General features: G+C 45.6%; 1 protein-coding gene across 9 annotated transcripts in view; it reads right to left on the bottom strand.

Annotated features, from left to right (window-relative positions):
- Positions 1-23,024, bottom strand: part of PTPRM (protein tyrosine phosphatase receptor type M) — an 838,914-nt gene that overhangs the window by 3,859 nt on the left and 812,031 nt on the right. For all 9 annotated transcript variants that reach the window (XM_029065462.2, XM_029065460.2, XM_029065457.2 and 6 more), the window contains 5 exons: positions 20,433-20,606; positions 19,053-19,184; positions 14,101-14,226; positions 13,370-13,533; positions 10,226-10,361 (listed from right to left, as the gene is read on the bottom strand). In XM_029065462.2, the coding sequence (XP_028921295.1) occupies positions 10,226-10,361; positions 13,370-13,533; positions 14,101-14,226; positions 19,053-19,184; positions 20,433-20,606 (732 nt within the window). The remainder of the gene's footprint in view (positions 1-10,225; positions 10,362-13,369; positions 13,534-14,100; positions 14,227-19,052; positions 19,185-20,432; positions 20,607-23,024) is intronic.

A 23,024-nucleotide genomic window follows, 5' to 3' on the forward strand; every position in this document is an offset into this window, starting at 1 on the left:
CCTAGTGTCTGTACTGGTCTGTTTTACTTCGTTCTCCTAAATCTGTCTCGGACATCTGAATCAACACAGACTCTGTGCCTCTCTCCTTTTCCCAGTTGCTGCCAATTTACTGTATTTACTCACATAATTTCCTCTACTGCTTAACTGCCCTCAGCCTCCCAACTGTTGAGTAGGAAATAAAAGATTATTTTTGGTACCACACAATTTAAGCAGTTTTCAGTGTGCTCCAGAAGAGGTAGAGAAGGGCAGGAATGAGATAAAAACAGGGGGCAATTAGTTCCTTGAGGACCTATTGCCTCCTAGATTGTGAGGTCCCCCAGCCCCGAGGGACAGGGTCCAGGTCGAACTTTCACTTGTGTATTCTCTCCCAGCATTTGGGGAAGTGCTCTGCTCATAGTAAGTTGTATTGATGTCTGTCTCCCCGCTCTAGACTGTAAGCTCATTGCGGACAGGAATGTCTCTGTTTATTGTTGCACTGTACTCTCCCAAGAGCTTAGTACAATGCTCTGCACACAGTAAATGCTCAATAAATAATAATAATGATGGCATTTGTTAAGTGCTTTCTATGTGCCAAGCACTGCTCTAAGCACTGGGTAGATACAAGGTAATCAGGTTGTCCCATGTGGGGCTCACATTGGCTCAGTGGAAAGAGCCCGGGCTTGGGAGTCAGAGGTCATGGGTTCAAATCCTGGCTCTGTCACTTGTCAGCTGTGTGAGCCCGGGCTTGGGAGTCAGAGGTCATGGGTTCAAATCCTGGCTCTGTCACTTGTCAGCTGTGTGACCGTGGGCAAGTCACTTCACTTCTCTGTGCCTCAGTTACCTCATCTGTAAATGGGGATTAACTATGAGCCTCACGTGGGACAACCTGATTTCCCTGTATCTACCCCAGTGCTTAGAACAGTGCTCTGCACATAGTAAGCGCTTAACAAATACCAACATTATTATTTACAGATGAGGTAATTGAAGCACAGGGAAGTTAAGTGACTTGCCCAAAGTCACACAGCTGACAAGTGGCAGAGCCAGGATTAGAACACTTGAAATCTGACTTCCACGCTCGTGCTCCTTCTACTAAGCCACGCTCCTTCTCGTTTGACTACAACTGAATGAATGAATAAATTCAATGCAGAGAAGCAGGATGGCGTACTGGATAGAGCACGGGCTTGGGAGTCAGAGGTTGTGAGTTCTAATCCTGACTCTGCCACTTGTCAGCTGGGTGACTTTGCGCAAGTCACTTAACTTCTCTGTCACTCAGTTACCTCCTCTGTAAAATGGGGATTAAGACTGTGAACCCCACCTGGGACAACCTGATAACCTTGTATTTCCCACAGCGCTTAGAACAGTACTTGGCACATAGTAAGCACTTAACAAATACCATTATTATTACTGTCTGCTGTGTGACCTTGGGCAAGTGTCATTTCCCTTCTCTGGGCCTCAGTTACCTCATCTGTAAAATGGGGATTGAGACTGGGAGGCCCATGTGGGACAGGGACTGAGTCCAACTCAATTTGCTTGTATCAACCCCAACGCTTAGTACAGTGCCTGGCACACAGTAAGCGCTTAACAAATATCACAATTATTATTATTATTACTACTATTGCCTTCTAACCTTTCTCATCCTTCTCCCCTCTTTTTTACTTCTCTTTTTCTCCTCCTCCTCCTCTTATAGCTACTACTTAATTCTTAAATGACCTCCATAATAACATCACCCCTCTTTTTAATGTTACATAATATCATGCAAAAAAGGAGGGTCCATATGTACCAAACAATAGTATTTATGGAGAGCTTATTCATTTATTCAATCGATTTATTGAGTGCTTACTGTGTGCAGAGCACCATACTAAGCTTATTGTGTGCAGAGCAGTGTATTAAGCACCTGAGAAAGTATAGTAAATTATGTAAGTAAATATGGTCTTTCCAGCTGCCTTGCATTCACTGTTGATCAAACATATCTCTCTTAAATCAAAGGCTGCCTGCCTTGGGCCCTAGTTCAGAAATAGGAGAAAGCAGGGCATAAATACAGTTTCATATGATCACAGGTTCTACATTAGTTGAGCCTGGATTCATGATGTTTCACTGTAAGTACAAAAATATTTACAACTCTGTGACTTACTTTTATTAGCTTTCCTATAGTAGATGAAATTAAATTAGCATTCTTTATCATTCCTTAGACATAAATCATTATTCGCTTGAATGAATGATTATTTCCCTGACTGACTTAGTTTCCCAATTTTTAATTTCAGCTACTATTCCTTTAGCATTGGCACCTTCTGACAACTTCTCATCCGCCGGAAAGATTCGGTTCCTGTTTCTGGCTATCGCATTGCTGTCTTATTAGATAGCCACATAAAACTTCCCAGTTTTGGCTTAACAAATGCCACAATTATTAGTAGTATTATTAGAGGGTAAGCTCCTTGTGGACAGCCCCACAACACTTTTGTACAAATCTGTAATTTATGTATTTATGTTAACGTCTGTCTCCCCCTCTAGACTGTAAGCTCCTTATGGGCAGAGAATGTGTCTGTTATATTGTTATACTGTACTCTTCTAAGTGCTTAGTACAGTGCTCTGCCAACAGAAAGCACTCAATAAATACCAATCATTGATTCTCTGCTCCCTGAAGGTAGGGGTCATGTCTACTCTTTAAAAGGGTGCTCTTACCAGCTAGAACAATTTCCTATATGCTGAAACGACCCAAGAGATACTAACTGATGATGTAAGTGCTTAGTACAGTAAGCGTTTAGTTCAGTGCTCTGCACACAGTAAGCGCTCAATAAATACGATTGAATGAATGCTCCTCTCCATATGTTTGGTCACATAACCTGTGCACTCACTGGTAAACGAGCAGGCTTGATTAGAGTGTAAGCGCTACAAAGGGGCACTCCATATCAATCAAGATTATTTATTGAGTCCATACTCTGTAGAGAGCACTGTATTAAGCACACCTTGCTTCTCTCCATCTATAACTCAGCCTGCATATTATTAATAACTGCACTCGCTGGAGGGGCATGCCCATCCATACTTCTTTAAGCTCAAAAGTACCTACTTTACAAACAATTCCAACCGAGGGTAGTTACAAAACCAGGCTAACATAAAAATATCATTTTTCGCACATCTCCCCACTCATTAATTCATTCATTCAATCGTATTGAGTGCTTACTCTGTGCAGAGCACTGTACTAAGCGCTTGGAATGTACAACTTGGCAAAAACCTCCAGTGGCTACCCATTCATCTCTGCCCCAAGCAGAAACTACTGACCATTGGCTCGAAGGCACTCAATAAGCTATCTCTAATTGCTCCTCTGGTGCTAACCTTCTTACTGTGCTTCCATCTCGCCTTTCTTGCTACCGACCCCCGGCCCACATCCTACCTCTGTCCTGGAATGCCCAAACTCCTCAAATCCACCAATTACTCTCCCCACCTTCAAAGCCTTACTGAAGGCCCATCTTGTCCAAGAGGCCTTGCCAGACTAAGCCCCACTTTTCCTCATCTCCCACTCTCTTCGGGTGTTGCCCTGACTTGCTCTCTTTGCTCTTCCCCCTCTCCCAGCCCCACAGCCCTTATGTAGGTATTTGTAATTTTATTTATTTGAATTGATGTCTGTTTATTTGTATTGATGTCTGCCTCCCCCATACCCTCACCCCTTGACTGTGAGCTTGTTTGTGGGCAGGGAGTGTCACTCTTCATTGTTGTATTGTACTTTCCCACCACTTAGAAAAGTGCTCTGCACACAGTAAGCGTTTAATAAATACCACTGAATGAATGAGAATGCAATAGAGAGTCAATGAACACAGTCCCTGCCCTCAAGGAGAAGTTAATCTAGCTGGGGAGACACACACTAACACAAATTACAGGTAGGATGAAGCTTTGAAGATATTGTAAGTGCTATTAGGGTCAAGGGGTGAGCACCCTATTGCTTAGGTGATGATGGGGCAATAGCCAGGGAAATTGGGTAGGGTGATGAGTGATTAAACAGGAGAAGCCTTCTGGAGGAGCTGTGATTTCAAAAAGACCTTGGAAGATGGGCAGAGGAACAGTCTGTTGGCTGTGAAGGAGGGCATGAGAAGAGTGGTCTTCTGGGTGTGAAGGGGGAGGGTGTGAGCAAGAGTTGGGCAGTGAGAGATGAGAACCAGGCACAGTGAGTTGGTTGACTTGAGGAGCAAAGAGTACAGTGGGAAAAAAGCAAAGACAAGTAATAAGGAGAGAGCTTATTGAGTGCCTTACAGCCAGTGGTCAGGAGTTTCTGCTTGGGGCAGAGATGGATGGGTAGCTACTGGAGGTTTTTGAAGAGTGGAGAGACGTGTGAAAAATATTTTTATATTGGTCTGGTTTTGTAACTACCCTCAGTTGGAATTGTTTGTAAAGTAGGTACTGTTGAGCTTAAAGAAATATGGATGGGCATGCTCCTCCAGCAAGTACAGTTATTATTAATAATAATAATAATAATGATAATGGCATTTGTTAAGCACTTACTATGTGCCAAGCACTGTTTTAAGCACTGGGATAGATACAAGGTAATCAGGTTGAATACAATCCCTATCCCATATGGCTCACAGACTTAAACCCCATTTTGCAAATGAGGTAACCGAGGCACAGATAAATAAAATGACTTGCCCAAAGTCACACCGCAGAAAAGTGGCGGAGCTGGGATTAGAACCCACGTCCTCTGACTCCCAAACCACTTGCCACTAGGCCATGCTGCCAAATAGTAGGTCCTTGGGGAAAATCCCCACCCAGACAAGAGGGCCCCTCCGCTTTTTGGGTCCCACCCTCTGCTCCAGTGTTTCAGGCTAGGATATATGGTGGGTGTGACAGGGCCTGTCCATGGTGGGCGGAAGCAATCCCCCTGCCCCACTCCCCTCTAGAAGCCAGGAATGCTTTCCCTCCCCTTGTACCTGGGAGAATCAGCCTCACTGATCCTCCCACTTTCCTTTGGAGGTAGACCCACGGCATTTATGTTCATCTCCGTAATTTATTTCTTTATATTAATGACTGTCTCCCCCTCTAGACTGGAAGCTCACTGTGGGCAAGGAATGTTTCTACCATCTCTGTTATATTTGGCTCTCCCAAGTACTTTGTATATTACAGTATCTCAAGCTCATCTATCTCACCGCTAACCTCTCACTCACATCCTGCTACTAGCCTCCTTCTTCATATCCTACAATCTCTTTCCCCACCTTCAAAGCCTTATTAAAAACAAACACATCTCCTCTAAATAGCCTTCTCCGACTAAGCGTTCCTTTCCTCTTCTCCCACTTAATTCTGTGTCACTTTTGAACTTGGATTTGCACTCTACATTCATTCCTCTCTAAGCACCACAGTAGACATATACATATCCATAATTTCTTTATTTATATTAACATCTGTATCCGCCCCTAGACCGTTAGTTACTTGTGGGCAGGGAAATGTCTACCAACTCAGTTATAGTGTACTCTCCCAAGCACTTAGTACAGTACTCTGCCCATAATAAATGCTCAATAAATAGGATCGATTGATTGAATGATAGAGTCATTCCATAAAATGGAAACTTGAACAGTGTGGCAGGGCTGAAGTTTTGGAGGGAGTGGTATTAAGGGGTGTGCTCGTATGTGTGTGTGTATTTTTGTCAAGAGTGGGAAGGTGACTGTGTATATGCGTGTGTGTGTTTGAATGTGTGTGTTAGAGAGAGAGAAAGAGAGAGAGCGAGCGAGCGTGGGCATGATCATGCACTGCAATTTGCAATCTAAAATGCAAACATGGCATAGACTGTCTTCCTTCAAGGGTACTCCACAGAAGGTTGTTTTCCTTAATTACAAAAAGAAAAAGCATCTACCCCAAACTGAAGCTGCCACAGGCATCATCACAGAAATGAAGCCAAATGTGTGTTACATTCCATTTTGGGAAAATGATGCTTCTGACAAATGCTTACTGAGCTCCACTGCCATCCTTGTCTCTCTTCCCATTTTTACGTGCTCTCTTTCCCCCAGAACTTCAGGTTCTGACTGTGCAAGCGCTCTGGTGGGAAGAAGCCATGCGGGCCAGCTGGCTGATGATTCGGGTTTTTCTGCTGTTCCCCTCCTGTGGGCAGGCAGGGGGTCGTTATTGTCAAATCTTCATCTCCCCCTGTCTGGGGAAACGAATGTGGGAAGTTGCATTCTCCCAGAGACCTTACTGTCTGCTGGAACCCAGAATGCGGACTGAGTCACTTGATGAGAGGAAGCTGAGGAAGGTGATTTGGGAGGAGGCATTAAGTGCCCGATTTGTGACATTCTGTACTAGGTGCTGAGAATTAATAGACAAAAAGAGAAGCTGCATGGCCTAGTGGATGGCACTTATGCATATATCTGTAACTGATTTATTGATATTAATGTCTGTCTCCCCCTCTAGGTTGCAAACTCATTGTGGGCAGGGAATGTGTCTCATACTGTCAAACCGTACGCTCCCAAGTGCTTAATACAGTGCTCTGCACAAAATAAGTGCTCAATAAATACGACCAATTGATTGATTGGCCAGATCATGGGCCTGGAAGTCAGAAGGATCTGGGTTCTAATCCCAGCTCCACCACTTGTCTACTGGGTTCTACCACTGAGCAAGTCACTTCACTTCTCTGGGCCTCATTTGTAAAAATGGGGATTAAGACTGTGAGCCCCGCATGGGACATGGACTATGTCCAACCTGAATAACTTGTATCTATCCCAACTGCTTAGCAATAACAGTAATAATCATTGTGGTATTTGTTAAGCACTTACTATGTGTCAGGCACCGTACTAAGCACTGGGGTGGACACAAGTAAATTGGGTTGGATACAGTCCCTGTCCCACAGGGGACTCACAGTCTTAATTCCCATTTTACAGGTGAGGTAACTGAGGCACAGAGGAAGTGAAGTGACTTGCCCAAGGTCACACTGCAGACAATACAGATCCAGGATTAGAACCCATGACCTTCTGACTTCCAGGCCTATGCTCTATCGATTACAACATGTTGCTTCTCTGCACACTGCCTAGCACATAATAAGCACTTCACAAATACCATTAAAAGACACACACAGCTTGGGAGCTTGACACAGCTTGACACACACTACTTTTGCATGTTCCTGTGGGATTTCACTCTTTACAAGTGGAATGGGCCTGGGTTGTTCCAGAAGCTAACTCAGATCCTCTGGGAAAGCATTTTCGATTACATTATTGTCTCTGTCTGTAAAACAGGACATCCTCCCTCTTCATTCATTCAATCGTATTTACTGAGCACTCACTGTGTGTAGAGCGCTGTACTAAGCACTTGGAATGTTCAATGTGGCAACAGATAGAGACAATCCCTGCCCAACAACGGGCTCACAGTCCAACAGACGTTTCTCCCCTCTTTCAAATCCTTATCGAAGGCACATCTCCTCCAAGAGGCCTTCCCTGACTAAGCCCTCCTCTCCTCTTCTCCCACACCCTTTTGCATCGCCCTGACTTGCTCTCTTTATTCAACCCCCATCCCAGCCCTGCAGCACTTATATATATACCCGTAATTTAATTATTTATATTAATGTCTGTCTCCCCCCAAGACCGTTTGCTCGTTGTGGGCGGGGAAGGTGTCTATTATACTGTTGCACTGTATTCCCCAAGTGCTTAGTACAGTGCCCTGCACAAAGTAAGCATTCAATAAATACGACTGATTGAAAGAATGCCCTAACTCTGTTCCTAAATCCCCTCCCCACCTACTGGGCTCGGGCACCCATTCTGTTCTGCCATTTGCAGATTCCCCAGGGTCCCGGAACCGGTCCTATGAGGCCTTTACTGTAGTTCTTCCTGAAGCCAGCGGAACTTCTTTTCATCTCAGATGCTCTATTTGCTGAATACATCATTTGGCGATTCATACTCCCTGGTAGTCTGCCAGAGACCCAGCCTAACAAGCCTTTGCATCCGTAAATAAGCATCACCCGGCTGGCTCTGCTTCAGCCAGGAAATGGTGATCTCTAAGAAGGAGCTACTGGATCCCTGGATCCTCGCTATTGGTCCGGCCTGCCACAGAGGTGACATTTGTGCTCACGATACAAACCCGGGGATGCTGGGGGCTTCTCTGGCCTCTCGTGGCTCTCAGAGGACCACGTTCTGTTCTCTGACCCAACTCCAGCGACCTCTCTTAGGCTTGTGATTTCTTTGGGTGGTAATTGAAGACAGGAGCAGAAAAGAAACAGACTTCATAAGTCTTCATAAGAGAAGCAGTGTGGCCAGTGGAAGGAGTCAGAGGACTTGGGTTCTAATTCTGCCTCTGCCATTTGTCTGCTGTGTGACTTTGGGCAAGTCACTTCACTTCTCTGTGCCTCAGCTACCTCACCTGTAAAATGGGGATTAAGCCCCATTTAGGACAGGGACTACGTCCCACCTGAATATATTGCATCTACCTCTGTGCTTAGTATTAGTACCTGGTACGAAAATATTTAATACCATTAAAAAAACCCTTAGAGGACTCTTCAAAAGCATCCAAAAATCTCCAAAAGAGGTCACAGATGAGGAGGATAGCCCTGATGTCCCACTGAGCTCTCCCGCTAGTAATAATACTAAGGATAATTACGATAATAGTATTTGTAAAGCACTTATCATACTAAGTGCTGGAGTAGATAAAAGACAACACAATACTATTTTTCTTCAAATAGACTATCCAAGGTAAAGCTGGGTTTTTAACCCTAACCTCTGTAATTCAGGACTGCCACAAGTTCCACCTCTGTTATATTGTATTCTCCCAAGTGTTTAGTTCAGTGTTCTGCACACAGTAAGTACTCAATAAATATGATTGATAGACTGACTGATCAATGCTACTTGGGTAGAGTTCATCTCTGGCCACTGGCAGTCAAGGATTTGAACCCGCACATCTGCCTCCAAATCAGTCAGGTGGAGCCAAAAGAAACTAGGAGCTGGTACATCTTCACCTGCCCCAAGCCAGCACTGGTGGGGGCTACGGATCCATCCCCTTCCAAGACTGCCGCAATGGACTGCGTGCCAGCCAACGGAAGCTGGCCCTATTGTGAGCCCCTGCGGCAAACTCCAGAGAGACCAGCTCAGCCAAGGCCCTCTTGGAAGCTGAGTCTGGCAGCAAGCTGTCCCAGACACATCAGAGCTACGCTTCTTTCTAGGGCCACTTTCTTGCAACAATACCCCGTTTAGGGTCAGGTTGGCCAGGCGTCTTTCCAAGGCTCCCCTCTTATTCGGCTGTATCTAAGGAGAGATGTGGGATCTTAAGCAGAGGGTATCTCAGGTTAACTAGACTCTCTTCAGTGAGTTGGCTTTCCTAACCCCATCATCATCTCTCATTTACCAAGTGCCTCCCGGCTGTAGGTTTCGGCAGTAGCACTGAATTCAGAGCGCTCTTCTGAGATGGGAGTGGTACCACTTCAGAGCAGGCTTCCTTTTAAAGTTTCCTCTTCTGATAAAGCTCAACTAGACTCCTCGACTCCTCTTCCTCTTGTTCTGCGGTTCGGGACCTGCCGAGCCAGCTGGCTGGTTTCACATTGCTCCTCTGTGATGTGGGGAACACCCAGAGGATTGACGTTCTAAGGGCCCAATAATGACAACTCATTCCTCCTCACCCCCCTTCCACCCCGCCCCAAGTATTCCCGGACCGCGGGCCTCGCCTTGCCGTTCCACAATTCATCCTTCCCTCAAACGGAACTTCAAAAAACGAATTTTACAGTGTCTCCTTTAAGCCGAGCTTCATTTCTGCAGTCACAGTAGTTGGCATTTCAACTGCTCCACATAAAAAGGGATTTCATGAAATACTTACTCTAAGAAAATAATTGCATAGAGCCTTTGTTTCTGAACTCCTTTAATCCTTCTATGAGATATGGCCACCGTAATTAAATGCAATATGCTGGATGTCAAGCTAAAATTCACATCTTTGATAAATATTAGGCAATTAAGCTATTTATAAAATATATAATTTGAAAAGCTGGCATTTCATTTGCCATGCTTATTTCTTCTGGGTGAGGATTGCTATCCATGTGCCTGGCTCTGCCAGAAAGGATGATTAATAAGGATGTTCCCTTGCGAGTTTTAAACTATTTCAAAATTTCAAATGAGCGAGGACGAAGTCTCCTTGAGCAGAAATGGTAAAAGAGAAAATTCCTTCCTAAGGAAGTGATGACCTTTTACCTATAGAAAATGACTCTCTTCCTCTGTGGCTACCTCCCCCCCGAGTTCAAACCCCAGCCATCGCCAGAGCCCCACGCTAACATAACGGCTGAGCAGCAGAGTTAGAAAGCTCCTACCAGAAGGTCCACCATGTTCGGCTTACTGTTCCTCAGCGTTTTTACAGCATGGAAAACATCGACTGCCCTCTGGTGCCGGAGCATTTCACAAACAATGCTGATTGCACAAAACGTCCCACTGCGACCGCCTCCATTTCTGCAAGTAAAGGAAGAAAGAGGCTTGATTACTCTTACCCTAGGGTATCTTCTCCATCACGGGGTGCCTCAATGTTCTGAGGAAACATCAGAACATCATTAGGCCGGTAGTAGAGATCTGAGAGTAATTTAGGCCTCCTGGCCCAAGCAAATCTGCCTCTCGGGCCATGACCTCTAACTGCACCAAGGGGGTGAATTTTCCACAGGGTTTGGCTCAGGCTTTCCCTGAAATCAGTGCCCAGAAACCTCAGGTCCTTCTTTGCCCTGCCTCTCACCTACAGTAAAAAAAATGACAGAGCAGCAGGACTACAGTGGCTCTTTCTAAGAAGAAACGAGGGAGGTAAGTAGCGGCCGGGCAAATAGGTGCCACAGCTCCTGGGCTGACCTGCTGATGGGTTTTGGTCCTTTTGATGGCGAACCTGATTTCCAGACTTTCAGAAACAATTTATTTGAAAGCATTTTACTGTTGGCCTCTTCGGACACCTGCTCTGAAAGGCCGTTAGGTGGCGCTACACCACACGGTATAAAATGCTTCTCTGCTTCAGAGTTCAAGGGAAATAATCCAGTGACATTTGTTTCATAACTCCTCATAAATGCATTATTTCCCCTCAGTTTCGGAAGGTACAAATTTCAACTGATTTTTATAACAAGCAGCTAGAGAGGCATGATCATTTCCTCATCCCAGAGCACCTACGGTCCTAAATAACGATAAGCGCGTTACGACAAAACGACTTCTTTTGTGGATCGTGGGCCCCAGTTCCAGTGGGATGTGGGGGCAATTCTCATCAACGGCCGACACGGACCGCCTCTCTTGGTCCTCCCTAGGGTGGAGAGGGGCAAACTACACTACCACTGCAATCCAGCTTCACCTGCCCTCTGTTCCTGGAGACCGGGGGAGCTAGTATTTTCCAAATTCGGGGAGGTCCGGGAAGAGTTAAGGAACTGGAAATTTACAGTTTGGCCCAGTCAACGTCCATCCAAGGCTTTTCCTCTGAAACCAGAGTGGACATCCTTCGGGGGCCTCTAGGTTCCAGCAATAAATCAGTGGTATTTATTGAGTGCTTGCTGTGTGCCGAGCACTGTACTAAATGCTCAGGAGAGTATATTACAGGCACATTCCCTGCCCACAATGAGCTGACAGTCTAAAGGGGGGAGAGAGACATTAATATAAATTATATAAATACGTACGGCTACGCACATAAGTGCTGCGTGGCTGCAGGTCACGTGTGGAGGGTTGGGGTTGGAGGAAGCTGGGGAAGCTGTCAGGCTTGTGGCAGGATCTGGCCCTCATCCCCTCTACTCCCACTCTCTTCTAGTCCAATTTTTCTCCCTTTATTCACCCTTCCCTCAGTTCCACAGCACTTATGTATGTATCCATAATTTTTTTTTTTTCTGTTACTGTCAGTCTCCCCATCTGGACTGTAAGCTGTACGAGAAGCAGCGTGTCTTAGCGGAAAGACGGCTTGGGAATCAGAGGTAGTGAGTGGGTTCTAATCCCGGCTCTGCCACTTGTCAGCTGTGTGACTTTGGGCAAGTCAGTTAACTTCTCTGTGCCTCAGTTACCTCATCTGTAAAATGAGGATTAAAACTGTGAGCCCCATGTGAGACAACCTCATTACCTTGTTCTTGTCTGTCCGTCTCCCCCGATTAGACTGTAAGCCCGTCAAACGGCAGGGACTGTCTCTATCTGTTGCCGACTTGTTCATCCCAAGCGCTTAGTACAGTGCTCTGCACATAGTAAGCGCTCAATAAATACTATTGAATGAATATTCCGGCACTTAGAACAGTGTTTGGCATATACTAAGCACTTAACATATTATTATTATTAAGCTCCTTGTGGGCAGAGAACACATGTACCAACTCTGTTGTATTCTCCCAAGGCTTAGCGCAGTGCTCCACACACAGTAATAATAATAATAATAATGATGGTATTTGTTAAGCTCTTACTATGTGCCAGGCACTGGGGTGGACTCAAGCAAATCTAGTTGAATGCAGTCCCTGCCTAATGTGGGGCTCACAGTCTCAATCCCCATTTTACAGATGATGCAACTGATTATATTAACTTGGCAGCAGTTTGGATGGAGAGGAAAGGGCGGATTTTAGCGATGTGGTGAAGGTGAGACTGACAGGATTTGGTGACGGATGGAATACGTAGGTTGAATGAGAGAGGAGTCAAGGATAACGCCAAGATTACGGGCTTGTGAGACGGGAAAGATGGTAGTGACGTCTACCGTGATGGAAAAGTCCAGGAGAGGACTGGGTTTGGGTGGGAAGATAAGGAGCTCTGTTTTGGACATGTTAAGTTTGAGGTGACAAGAGGACATCCAAGTAGAGATGTCTTGAAGACAGGAGGAGATGTGACCCTGGAGAGAGGGAGAGAGATGAGTGGAGATGATGTAGATTTGGGTATCATCCGCAGAGAGATGGCAGTTGAAGTTGTGGGAGCGAATGAGTTTTCTAAGGGAATGAGTGCAGATGGAGAATAGAAGGAAACTGAACACTGAACCTTGAGGGCAGGGAATGTGTCTGTTTATGATGTTGTACTCTCCCAAGCACTTAGTACAGTGCTCTGCACTCAATAAGCACTCAATAAATTCGATTGAATGAGTGGGATACTCTGTCCCAAACGGATTCCCTGGGCCTTCTCTGACACTCCTTAGCTCTGGGACTCACTGGATAAGACTTATTTTCATCGCTGAGGCTTGCTGGCATTTGCAACTAATTTTACCAAGGAAATTAAAACTGCAGGGCCATAATTATTTATTTCAAGTCCAATTACCTCCTTCTGCAGCCCCCCACCCATCAATCAATTAATCACTGAGATTTATTAAGGGCTTACTGTATACACAGCACTGTATTAAGCCCTTGGGAAAATACACCAGGAGTTGGTCGACACAAACCCCGCCCTGCCAAGTACAGAGTGGACATGAAAATGAAATAGAAGCTAGGGGTGGGGAACGGAGTGGGAGTGGGAGAGGGGTCATTTTGACCTTTGACATCAGCACTTACAGGCAATGCACAACTGTCCTTCCCTCACCACCGTTGTACTCCTCCTGCCACTTCTCCACCTGGCGGATGAGTTTCAGGAAAGAGCGTTTGGAAACAGGTGTGTCTCTGTACATTGGCCAGCCCAGGAATTGGAACTGCTGGACCATCCGGTACCCATCTTGGGGCTGCAATGAAGTGGGGATCAAGAGGAAGGGAGAGAGATTGTTTGGCAAATTCAAATGGAATGATTTCACTTTATTTTATCTTCTCATCAAAGCAGACTTATTAGTAAGGCCGGCCCCCACTTAGAAATAAGATGGCGTCCACTGTCCAAGAGATTTCCGACTTCTAATCTCAGTCAAGTCTAAAATGCTAAATGTCCAGATGGACAATTAAGAACAGGGAACAACTTGTTAGACCTGCAAAAGCAAAGTTCAACAAACCGGGTTTGTGTGAGAAAAATGCTTATGCTTTGATTGTAGGTCAGCAGAAGATGAGTAAGCGAGGTTGATTTAACTTGATGATCTGGTCAGGCTGAGAATGATACGGGAAATGAGCTAGGAACTTTTATCTTTGATTTTCATGAATCTATTTTGCTTATTTATTTGAACAAAATTTGATTAACCGTCAGTCCTGATAAGACCTAACTGCAGGTTTCATTCAAGTCACTCTTGGCTTATCCAGAAAAACAAAACTTTTTCCTTCACGGTGGTTAAATCACTGAATCGGGCCAAGCTGGAAAAGGTGCTTACTCTGGCTGCATTGTAAATTCGGAATATCCGGCTGATGATGTCCTCTTCTAAATCCGCAGAGACAAATTCCACCTGGATAGGCCCGTGTCTGTGTACTCCATTTTCCGGCCAGTACTGAGGGCACAACTGCATTTAAACGCATGGAAAAATGGGGTTGATTTCAAGAGCAATTAAGTAACCTCAACTTCGTTCATCCTAATCATGTGCCTCAGAACCCAGAAGTTTGAGAAATATAAAAGATGCAGCTCCTTTTATATTATGGACAGGATTCCATAATGCTTCGTTCAAAATGAATACCCTAGTCTTTCAGGCAGAACAAGGTTTATGAGAGACAATTTTCTGGAGGTCAGAAAATCACCAGGCCTTGAGGACATTAGTAATTCGGAGTATTTGTTTGCTCATCATCTTGGATATGAAAGATTAAATTTCTTTTAGGGCTTGAGTCTTGATTCTATTTATACTTGATTCTATTTATTGCTATTGTTCTTGTCTGTCTGTCTCCCCCCATTAGGCTGTAAGCCCGCAAAGGGCAGGGACTGTCTCTGTTACCGATTTGTACATTCCAAGCGCTTAGTACAGTGCTCTGCACCTAGTAAGCGCTCAATAAACACTATTGAATGAACTCACCCCTCTCAATACCTGTTCTCCCTCCCTTCTAGATTGTGAGCCCCATGGGAGCCCTCGTAGACTATAAGCTTCTTGTGGGCAGGGAACATGTCTACCAACTCTGTTTTACCGTACTCTCCCAAGGACTTAGTACAGTACTCTGCATACAGTAAGCACTCCTTAAATACAATTGACTGATTGATGTGGGACAGGGATTGTATCTGACCAGATTATTTTATATCTAACCCAGTGCTTAGTTGCGTGGGACCCACAGTAAGCACCTAACCAATGCTGTAGTTATATTATTTTTATTTTTTTTTTAAAAATTGGAAACCAATTAATTTTCATTTAACAGTGGTCCAGCTGTTAAGATAAATCTTACACTATACATGCTATTCCCCAAACTGCTGTCTTCATTTCTCCCTCAGCCAACCTTCCAGTTGTATGCTGTACCTTGCTCTCAACTCTCTCCCTTTAGTCTGTGATCCCAGCTTGGAATTCCATGGGATGAACCCTAACTCTCCCCACATTCCAATCCCTCCCTGAGTGATTTCCCAGCCCCCTGAGCCATATCACCTCTTCATCGAATTCTAGCAATTCTGAACTTGGAGATTCCTTAAGCCTCACGTACCTTTGTCTGTTCAAGTTATTAATCTGACCACTCAGACTGTAAATATTTTTATGTTTGTCTCTCTAGCTGGAGTGTAAGTTCCTTAAGGGGAGGCAAAAAAAGGCGACATTCTGAACTTCCCAAGTGCCTATTATAGTGCTCTGCATCAAGCAGTGGTCACTAAATTCAATCCCATTTACCGATCGCTTACTCTGTGCAAAGCACTGTACTAAGCGCTTGGGAAAGTACAATCTAACAATGAGACATTCCCTGTCCACAACAAGCTTACATGCTGCTATTCCTACTCCTTACTGCTCTCAAGTTAAAGGTTTTGATATAACCCATACTAAAAGTGGAAAAAAGAGGGACTTTTAATGCAGACGTCTTCAGTGAATTACATTTACTTGTGTTAAAATAATATTTCCATGACATTTCCCCTTTTCACAGGACTCCCTGGAGCCGAGTTACAAAACCGCCCTGTCAGAACCGTGGCTGCCTTGATGTTTATTTCCTTTCCGTTCCCCGTGAACCTACTGTTAAAATTAACAGGCGTTATATTATAGGGAGCTGATAGGATCATAAAACTCACAGGCACACACCTGAACAGCTGCCCCGCAACTATCTACTGAGGCTGCCCCTTGTTGGTTTGTGTTTCCTCTCTCCGTTCACATTCCCAATCAAAAGCATGTCAGTTTCCTTGGAGGAATGTGAATCACCTAAGAGGCTGTTTGCTTTTGGCATCCAGAGTTCCCAGCTCTGCCCAAGTAAACTGTGGCAAGCGGCTTTAATGGTGCATAACACGTCCATGAACTAGATCCATAAATACTTAAAATCGTCAAGTGCTATGCCTGTATGCTTGAAGCAGCCGACAAGTTCAAATGCTCTTTTAGTTTCCTTTAAAAGACCGATTCCCCGGGGTCTCTTCCCCCAGTCTGAAAACGACCTCTGTCTCCTAAAAAAGAGGCTTTTGTTTCTTCTCTCCGCCCTGCATCGAGCCGTGTGGCCGCTCGGAGTGGTTCGGCTTTGGGATTTTTGCACGAGGGATAAATGCTCGGAATCTGTGAGTCGCCTGAAAGAACATGTCAAAAGTGATTAAAGGCCTTTTAAGACCACGATCCTGTTTTCCATTGGCTTGGACAGGATGCGACGGTTGGGGCCAGAAGAAATGACCCTGGAACGAGCCGGCGGCGGGTCCTGCTGCAGCCCGGTGCCCTCTGCCGCAGCCGACTGTGTTCGAGTCATGTGCCTGGGCCCGAGTGCGGGGCTGGTGTGAACCCTCTGAACTTCAGGGCCTGACCCGGGATGACCGTGGGGCACAGGCTGTGAAACAGTAAACCTTCATTAGTGAAAAGTACTAAGCCAGTGCTCAGAAACGCCATCGTTATTTTAAGAAAGGTCTTAAAACCGGGGCCTGAGCTCCCAACAGAACAAAGATCCTCAAGACCCTCAAGAGGTGTGAGGGGAGCTACAATCTCCCGCTGCCCTCACCCTGGTTTTCAGTTAGAAATGGACTCCCTGGCCCTTCCTCGGGGGAGGATCACTTCTCCGCCATTCCCTCATTGTTCCTCTCTACCCATCTGCAACCAGCCTCTCCAGAGGTGGCTCCTCCCTCTCAGCACTTATGTACATATCTGTAATTTTTTTTAATGTCTGCTTTTCCCTCTAGACTGAAGTTGCCTTGCGGGCAGGGATCGTGTCTACCCAGTCTGTTGCATGGTACCCGTGGCTCAGCGGAAAGGGCCTGGGCTTGGGAGTGAGAGGTCATAGGTTCGAATCCCGGCTCCGCCACTTGTCAGCTGTATGACTATGGGCAAGTCACTTAACTTCTCTGTGCCTCAGTTACCTCATCTGTAAAATGGGGATTAACTGTGAGCCTCACATGGGACAACTTGATTACCCTGCATCTACCCCAGCACTTAGAACAGTGCTCTGCACATAGTAAGCGCTTAACAAATACCAACATTATTATTACTCTCCCAAGTGCTTAGTATAGTGGTCTGCACACAGTAAGTGCTCAGTAAATACCACTGACTGATTGATGATTGATTGAGGAAGCTATGGCTGCTGGAGGAATCACCCAAGTGCCTGCCTGCCACCCTATCTGTCTCTGGGGCTAGCAGAAGGGGAATGGTAATAATTGTGTTGTTAAGCACTTGCTATGTGCCAAGCACCGTACTAAGTATTGGGGTAGATATAAGATCATCAGGTCCCACATGGTAAATAAAATAAATTGTAGTATTTGTTAAGTGCTTACTATGTGCAAAGCACGGTTCTAAGTGCTGGGGGATACAAGGTGATCAGGTTGTCCCACGTGGGGCTCACAGTTTTAATCCCCATTTTACAGATGAGGTAACTGAGGCAAAGAGAAGTTAAGTGACTTGCCCAAAGTCACACAGCTGGCAAGTGGCGGAGCCAGGATTAGAACCCGTGACCTCTGACTCCCAAGCCTGTGGTCTTTCCACTGAGCCACGCTGCTTCACAGTTTAAGTAGGAGGGAGACCAAATATTTGCAGATGAGAAAACTGGGGCCCAGAGAAGTTAGGTGACTTGCCCAGGGTCACACAAGAGACAAGTGGTAGAGTCAGGATTAGAACCCAGGACCTCTGGCATCCAGGCCTGTGGTCCTTCCACTAGGCCACACTGCTTCTCTATGATGATATCTATTCCTTCTCTTTCATCCCTCTCGCCTGATTTCCCGGAAGGCGCTGATGGCAGTTTGAAAGCAACTCCATCTCCCACTTCCCAAGGAAAGGGTGAGACTCTCACTTTGAAGACTGGAATGGATTTGATGCAATTGATGCCTGTCTTCTTGTTTTGTTGTCTATCTCCCCCTTCTAGACTGTGAGCCCGTTGTTGGGTAGGTATTGTCCCTATCTGTTGCCAAATTGCACTTTCCAAGTGCTTAGTACAGTGCTCTGCACACAGTAAGTGCTCAATATATACGACTGAATGAATAAAAACATTTGCAGAAGCAAACTGAATGTTCATATTCTTGTCCGATTGGTTTCTCCACCCCTGGGAGTCTGGAAATCCCCTGGCCACAAATCTGGAAAGAGACAGAACTTTCCCTTTCCCCACTCAAGCCCTTCAACCTTTTCTTTGGAGAGACTCTCTCTAGTGGCCGGGAGACTAATTCAGGCTACAGAACTAGTTCATTCTTAATCCTTAAACTGAGACCGACAATAGTATCCAGTCTGATGGTCGGTTTAGTAAATGGGACATCCTCTCCATAGAACCTCACGCAATCGCTAATTCAATTCAGTTCCCAGAGACCCATGAGTAGTCAATTGTGCTAAAACCAGACTTGGGACCCACCCATAAAAGACTGCGAACTCCATTAGCAACGCTCTGAGTCATCCAAGACCCCTTTGGCATCAAGTTGAAGTCTCTCGGCCTCCAGTAGCCGGGAGGGGCTCGCGAGGCCCAGATTTCTTTTCTTTCCTTCCCCTCTGCTTATTTGAAAGGCACGAGTTAATTTTCCAGTGTTTTCCTTTGAGGGCTGTTTTGTGAATCTACTCTGCTCTACAGTTTCTGTTCCGTGAAGATGCTAAAGCAGCACACTTGTGGCCACTGCCCTGCACCCCTGGCCTGAGTGCTATTGTCAGGAAATCGTATTTCCCGAGTGCTTACTGCGTGCAGAGCACTGTACTAAGCGCTTGGGAGAGAACAAAAAACAGACACAATCTCAGCCCACAGTGAGTTTACAGTGTGGAGGGGGATTGTTCTTGAGCCTCACCTGGGCGGGGTCCACGTCATTCAGCATCACCACGGAGGTGCAGTGGTAGTCAAGGACCAGCCTCCAGAAATCTTTGACTGTATTTGGTAAAGGATGCTGGGTAACGATGAAAGCGGATGGCTGCTTATAACTCTGTTACAAACAAATAAATTGAAAACAAAGGAAACAGCAAAAGGTGAGGAGAAAGGCAATCCGTTCCACAGTTAAATTCACACACGCTCCTAATCTGGGGAAGTGTTTATAGGGCTACAGTGTACTTCCGGCCGTGGTGGTCAAAAAAATCACCTCACATGGTCATTTTACATGTTGATTGCCACTTTCCTTGGGAAAATATCTCAACTCTGAGCCTCCGTTTATTCTGGCTAGTGGTATACCCTGAGGCTTAATCGATGTCTTTGAAAATCTTTTAATAAATCTGGTTGAAAGGCAGTAAGAAAGTCTGTGTGTGGAATTATCATCTCGTGTTTTTCCTAATTGACATTTTAAAGAAAGAAGTTAGAGCATGCCCACTGATTCTTTAAATTCTGTTTTCTTGTGATTTCAATGTCTGACAGTCTTAGTTACTCTAGTTGTAAATTGCTACAGATGCTCTTTATGGCTACGGAGATCTTAAAACCAGTTGAAATAACCTTTTTACTGATATCCTACCAATACTATTACAATTACCATAAATGCACTGAAAATAAGTATTCCTCTCCTGTTTTTCATCAATTGAACAGCAAATGTCCATTCAGTCAGAAATAAACTGACTGACAGGAAGCAATGGGCTGTGGACTTTCTGACAGGCAATTTTTTCTGGGTTAATTAAGGCCTAAATTAAAAGGAAAGGGACTAAAATCATGTTGCAAACTATCTTATTATCCTACTTTGCTGTCTTGGTGACTTGATAGGTATCTCTAGCTCTTAAGGCCAGATGGTTAAAAATGCAATCGTGAGGCAAGTGATTTGGTCCTGTTTCTGGTCTCTTCTAAGCAGCGGGAGTAAAGAACAAGATAGATGGGTTCTGAAAGGCACTTGTCTGCTTAAAATGTTCTTGTGTTTACATTAAAAAGAGGAGATGAGTAGGAAGCCCTTTTTTTCCTGGGTTTGTTATTCTTTCCAGTACCATCCAGCTCAGTGAAAAGCCCGCTCATCGAATCATATAATAAATTTTGATTTTAACCAGCACTTTTACATTTCTTATCTCATTTGGTCCTTGAAATATTCCTGCGAGACAGGAGGAAGTGGGTATTATTCTTCCCATTGTACAAATGTGGAAACCGAGGCCCGGAGAGGTTATGCCGCTGGCCCAAAGTCCCCAGCCAGGCCAGAGATCTCCTGACTCTCCTTCTCCACACCCCGCCACACTTGGGCTCGTTCTGCTAATCCACGCCGCCTTACATCCATCAGAGCCGCATTGATGTAGTTGCTGCTCTCTCCGTCGATAGTTATGAGGAAAGGCAGGCATCGGTCAGGAGGAAGGACGTCCATGCAACGATTCTTCTCATGGTTCCGGGGTAAGAGCGCTATGCTGCAGTCCTCTACGCGCAGAGTTGGAGTGACCATGTTTAGAGTCTAAAAGTCAGAGAAGGGATCACATCAGAACTCCTGAACCGCGGTGGATGATGATGATGGTATTTGTTAAATGCTCACTACGGGCCAAGTACTGTTTTAAACGCTGGGGTAGATACAAGGTAATCAGGTTGTCCCACCTGGGGCTCACAGTCTTAATCTCCATTTTACAGATGAGGTAACTGAGGCACAGAGAAATTAGGTGACTTGCCCAAGGTCCCACAGCTGATAAGGGGTGGAGTTACCAGCCGGCTCTAATTTCTCCAGTGCTCACTCATTTATTCAATCGTATTTATTCATTCATTCAATAGTATTTATTGAGCGCTTACTATGTGCAGAGCACTGTACTAAGCGCTTGGGATGAACAAGTCGGCAACAGATAGAGACAGTCCCTGCCGTTTGACGGGCTTACAGTCTAATCGGGGGAGACGGACAGACAAGAACAATGGCACTAAACAGCGTCAAGGGGAAGAACATCTCGTAAAAACAATGGCAACTAAATAGAATCAAGGCGATGTACAATTCATTAACAAAATAAATAGGGTAACGAAAATATATACAGTTGAGCGGACGGGTACAGTGCTGTGGGGATGGGAAGGGAGAGGTGGAGGAGCAGAGGGAAAAGGGGAAAATGAGGCTTTAGCTGCGGAGAGGTAAAGGGGGGATGGCAGAGGGAGTAGAGGGGGAAGAGGAGCTCAGTCTGGGAAGGCCTCTTGGAGGAGGTGATTTTTAAGTAAGGTTTTGAAGAGGGAAAGAGAATCAGTTTGGCGGAGGTGAGGAGGGAGGGCGTTCCAGGACCGCGGGAGGACGTGACCCAGGGGTCGACGGCGGGATAGGCGAGACCGAGGGACGGCGAGGAGGTGGGCGGCAGAGTGTGTGTAGAGCACTGTATTATGCGCTTGGGAAAGTACAGCAGTAAACAGTGACATTCCCTGCCCACAGCAAACTTATAGTTATTAATAATAATAAGATTAATAACAGTATCTGTAAAGCGCTTACTATATGCCAGGCACTGTACTAAGCGCTGGGTGGATACAAGTAAATCGGGTGGGACACAATCCCTGGCCCACAGGGGACTCACAGTCTCTATCTCCATTTTACAGATGAGGTAACTGAGGCACAAAGAAGACTTGCCCAAGGTCACACAGCAAACAAGTGGTGGACACAGGATTAGAACCAGGCTTAGAGTCTAGGGGGGTGGGAGGCAGACGTCAATACAAATAAAATTACAGAACCTGAGGTCCCTACCCAGGGCCAGGACAGAATTCGGGATGGTTAGGCCTCAGTGACCAGAGCAGTGGGTGTACTCCTGGAGTTTCTGGGCAAATTAGAGGTTGAGAGCATGGCCTCTGCCATTTCTTTTTCATAGTATTTGTTGAGCACTTATTATGTGCCAGGTACTGTACTAAGAGCTGGGGTAGATACATGGTTGGACACATTCCACGTCCCATGTGGGGCTCTCAATCTGAATCCCCATTTTACAGATGAGGTAACAGAGGCACAGAGAAGTTAAGTGACTTGCCCAAAGTCACACAGCAGACAAGTAGTGGAGCTAGGATTAGAACCCAGGTCTTTATGACTCTCAGTTCGGTGCTCTATTCTCTAGGCTGTAGTGCTTCTCATTGTTCTGGCTATTACACTGCCCTCTGACTCTGCCTTGCCCGCTGACTCGTTCATTTTACCGGAAATTGGGTAGAATGGAGGTCCGGGGACCTACAGGGGGCAATGAGCTGTGTGTGCTGGGCAAGGTCAGGAGATAGCCTTAGGGAGCCTCCCTCCCTCTTCTGCTCTCTTCTCTCACCTCCCAGTGCAAGAGGGGGGCGGCCATTTGAGCCTCCCCAATTTAAACACACACAATTCCAACTGGTGAGGACCAGCACCTCAGCGTCCATTTTATTAAGGCGGAAAGGATGGCTGAGATAATGCGTTTCTATTAGAAAGATGAAATCCTTCAGTTCGAGGAACCTAAATGTCATTCAAGTCACCTGCGTAATAAGGGCGAGGGTTGAATCTAGGTCAAGCTGCCAAAGCATGAATTTCTCAAAACCTGCAAAAGTGGGGGAGGGAGGAAACAAAATGCCATTTCCTCATCCTTCCCGCTGCTGATCCCTAGCACACACCCTCCCTTCTGCCTGGAACTCCTTCTCCCTTTACATTTGGCAGGCTACTGTTCTCCTTCTCAAAACCCTTCTGAAATTGCATCTCCCCTAGGAAGCCTTCCCTGATTAGCCTCTCATCTCCCTTTCCTAGATCTGCCCCGCTGCCTAACTGTCAGTTAAGAATTTCCATGTCACCCAAGTACCTGGATACATACATATCCAGGTACCAAGTACCTGGATGCATCTAGACTCTACTGCCTCCTCCTACCTGTAATTTAGTCTAGCATCCGTCCCGTAGGCTAGACTGTAAACTCCTTGTGTG

This window comes from Ornithorhynchus anatinus, chromosome 5 (genome assembly GCF_004115215.2).
Source record: "Ornithorhynchus anatinus isolate Pmale09 chromosome 5, mOrnAna1.pri.v4, whole genome shotgun sequence".
Taxonomy (NCBI): domain Eukaryota; kingdom Metazoa; phylum Chordata; class Mammalia; order Monotremata; family Ornithorhynchidae; genus Ornithorhynchus; species Ornithorhynchus anatinus.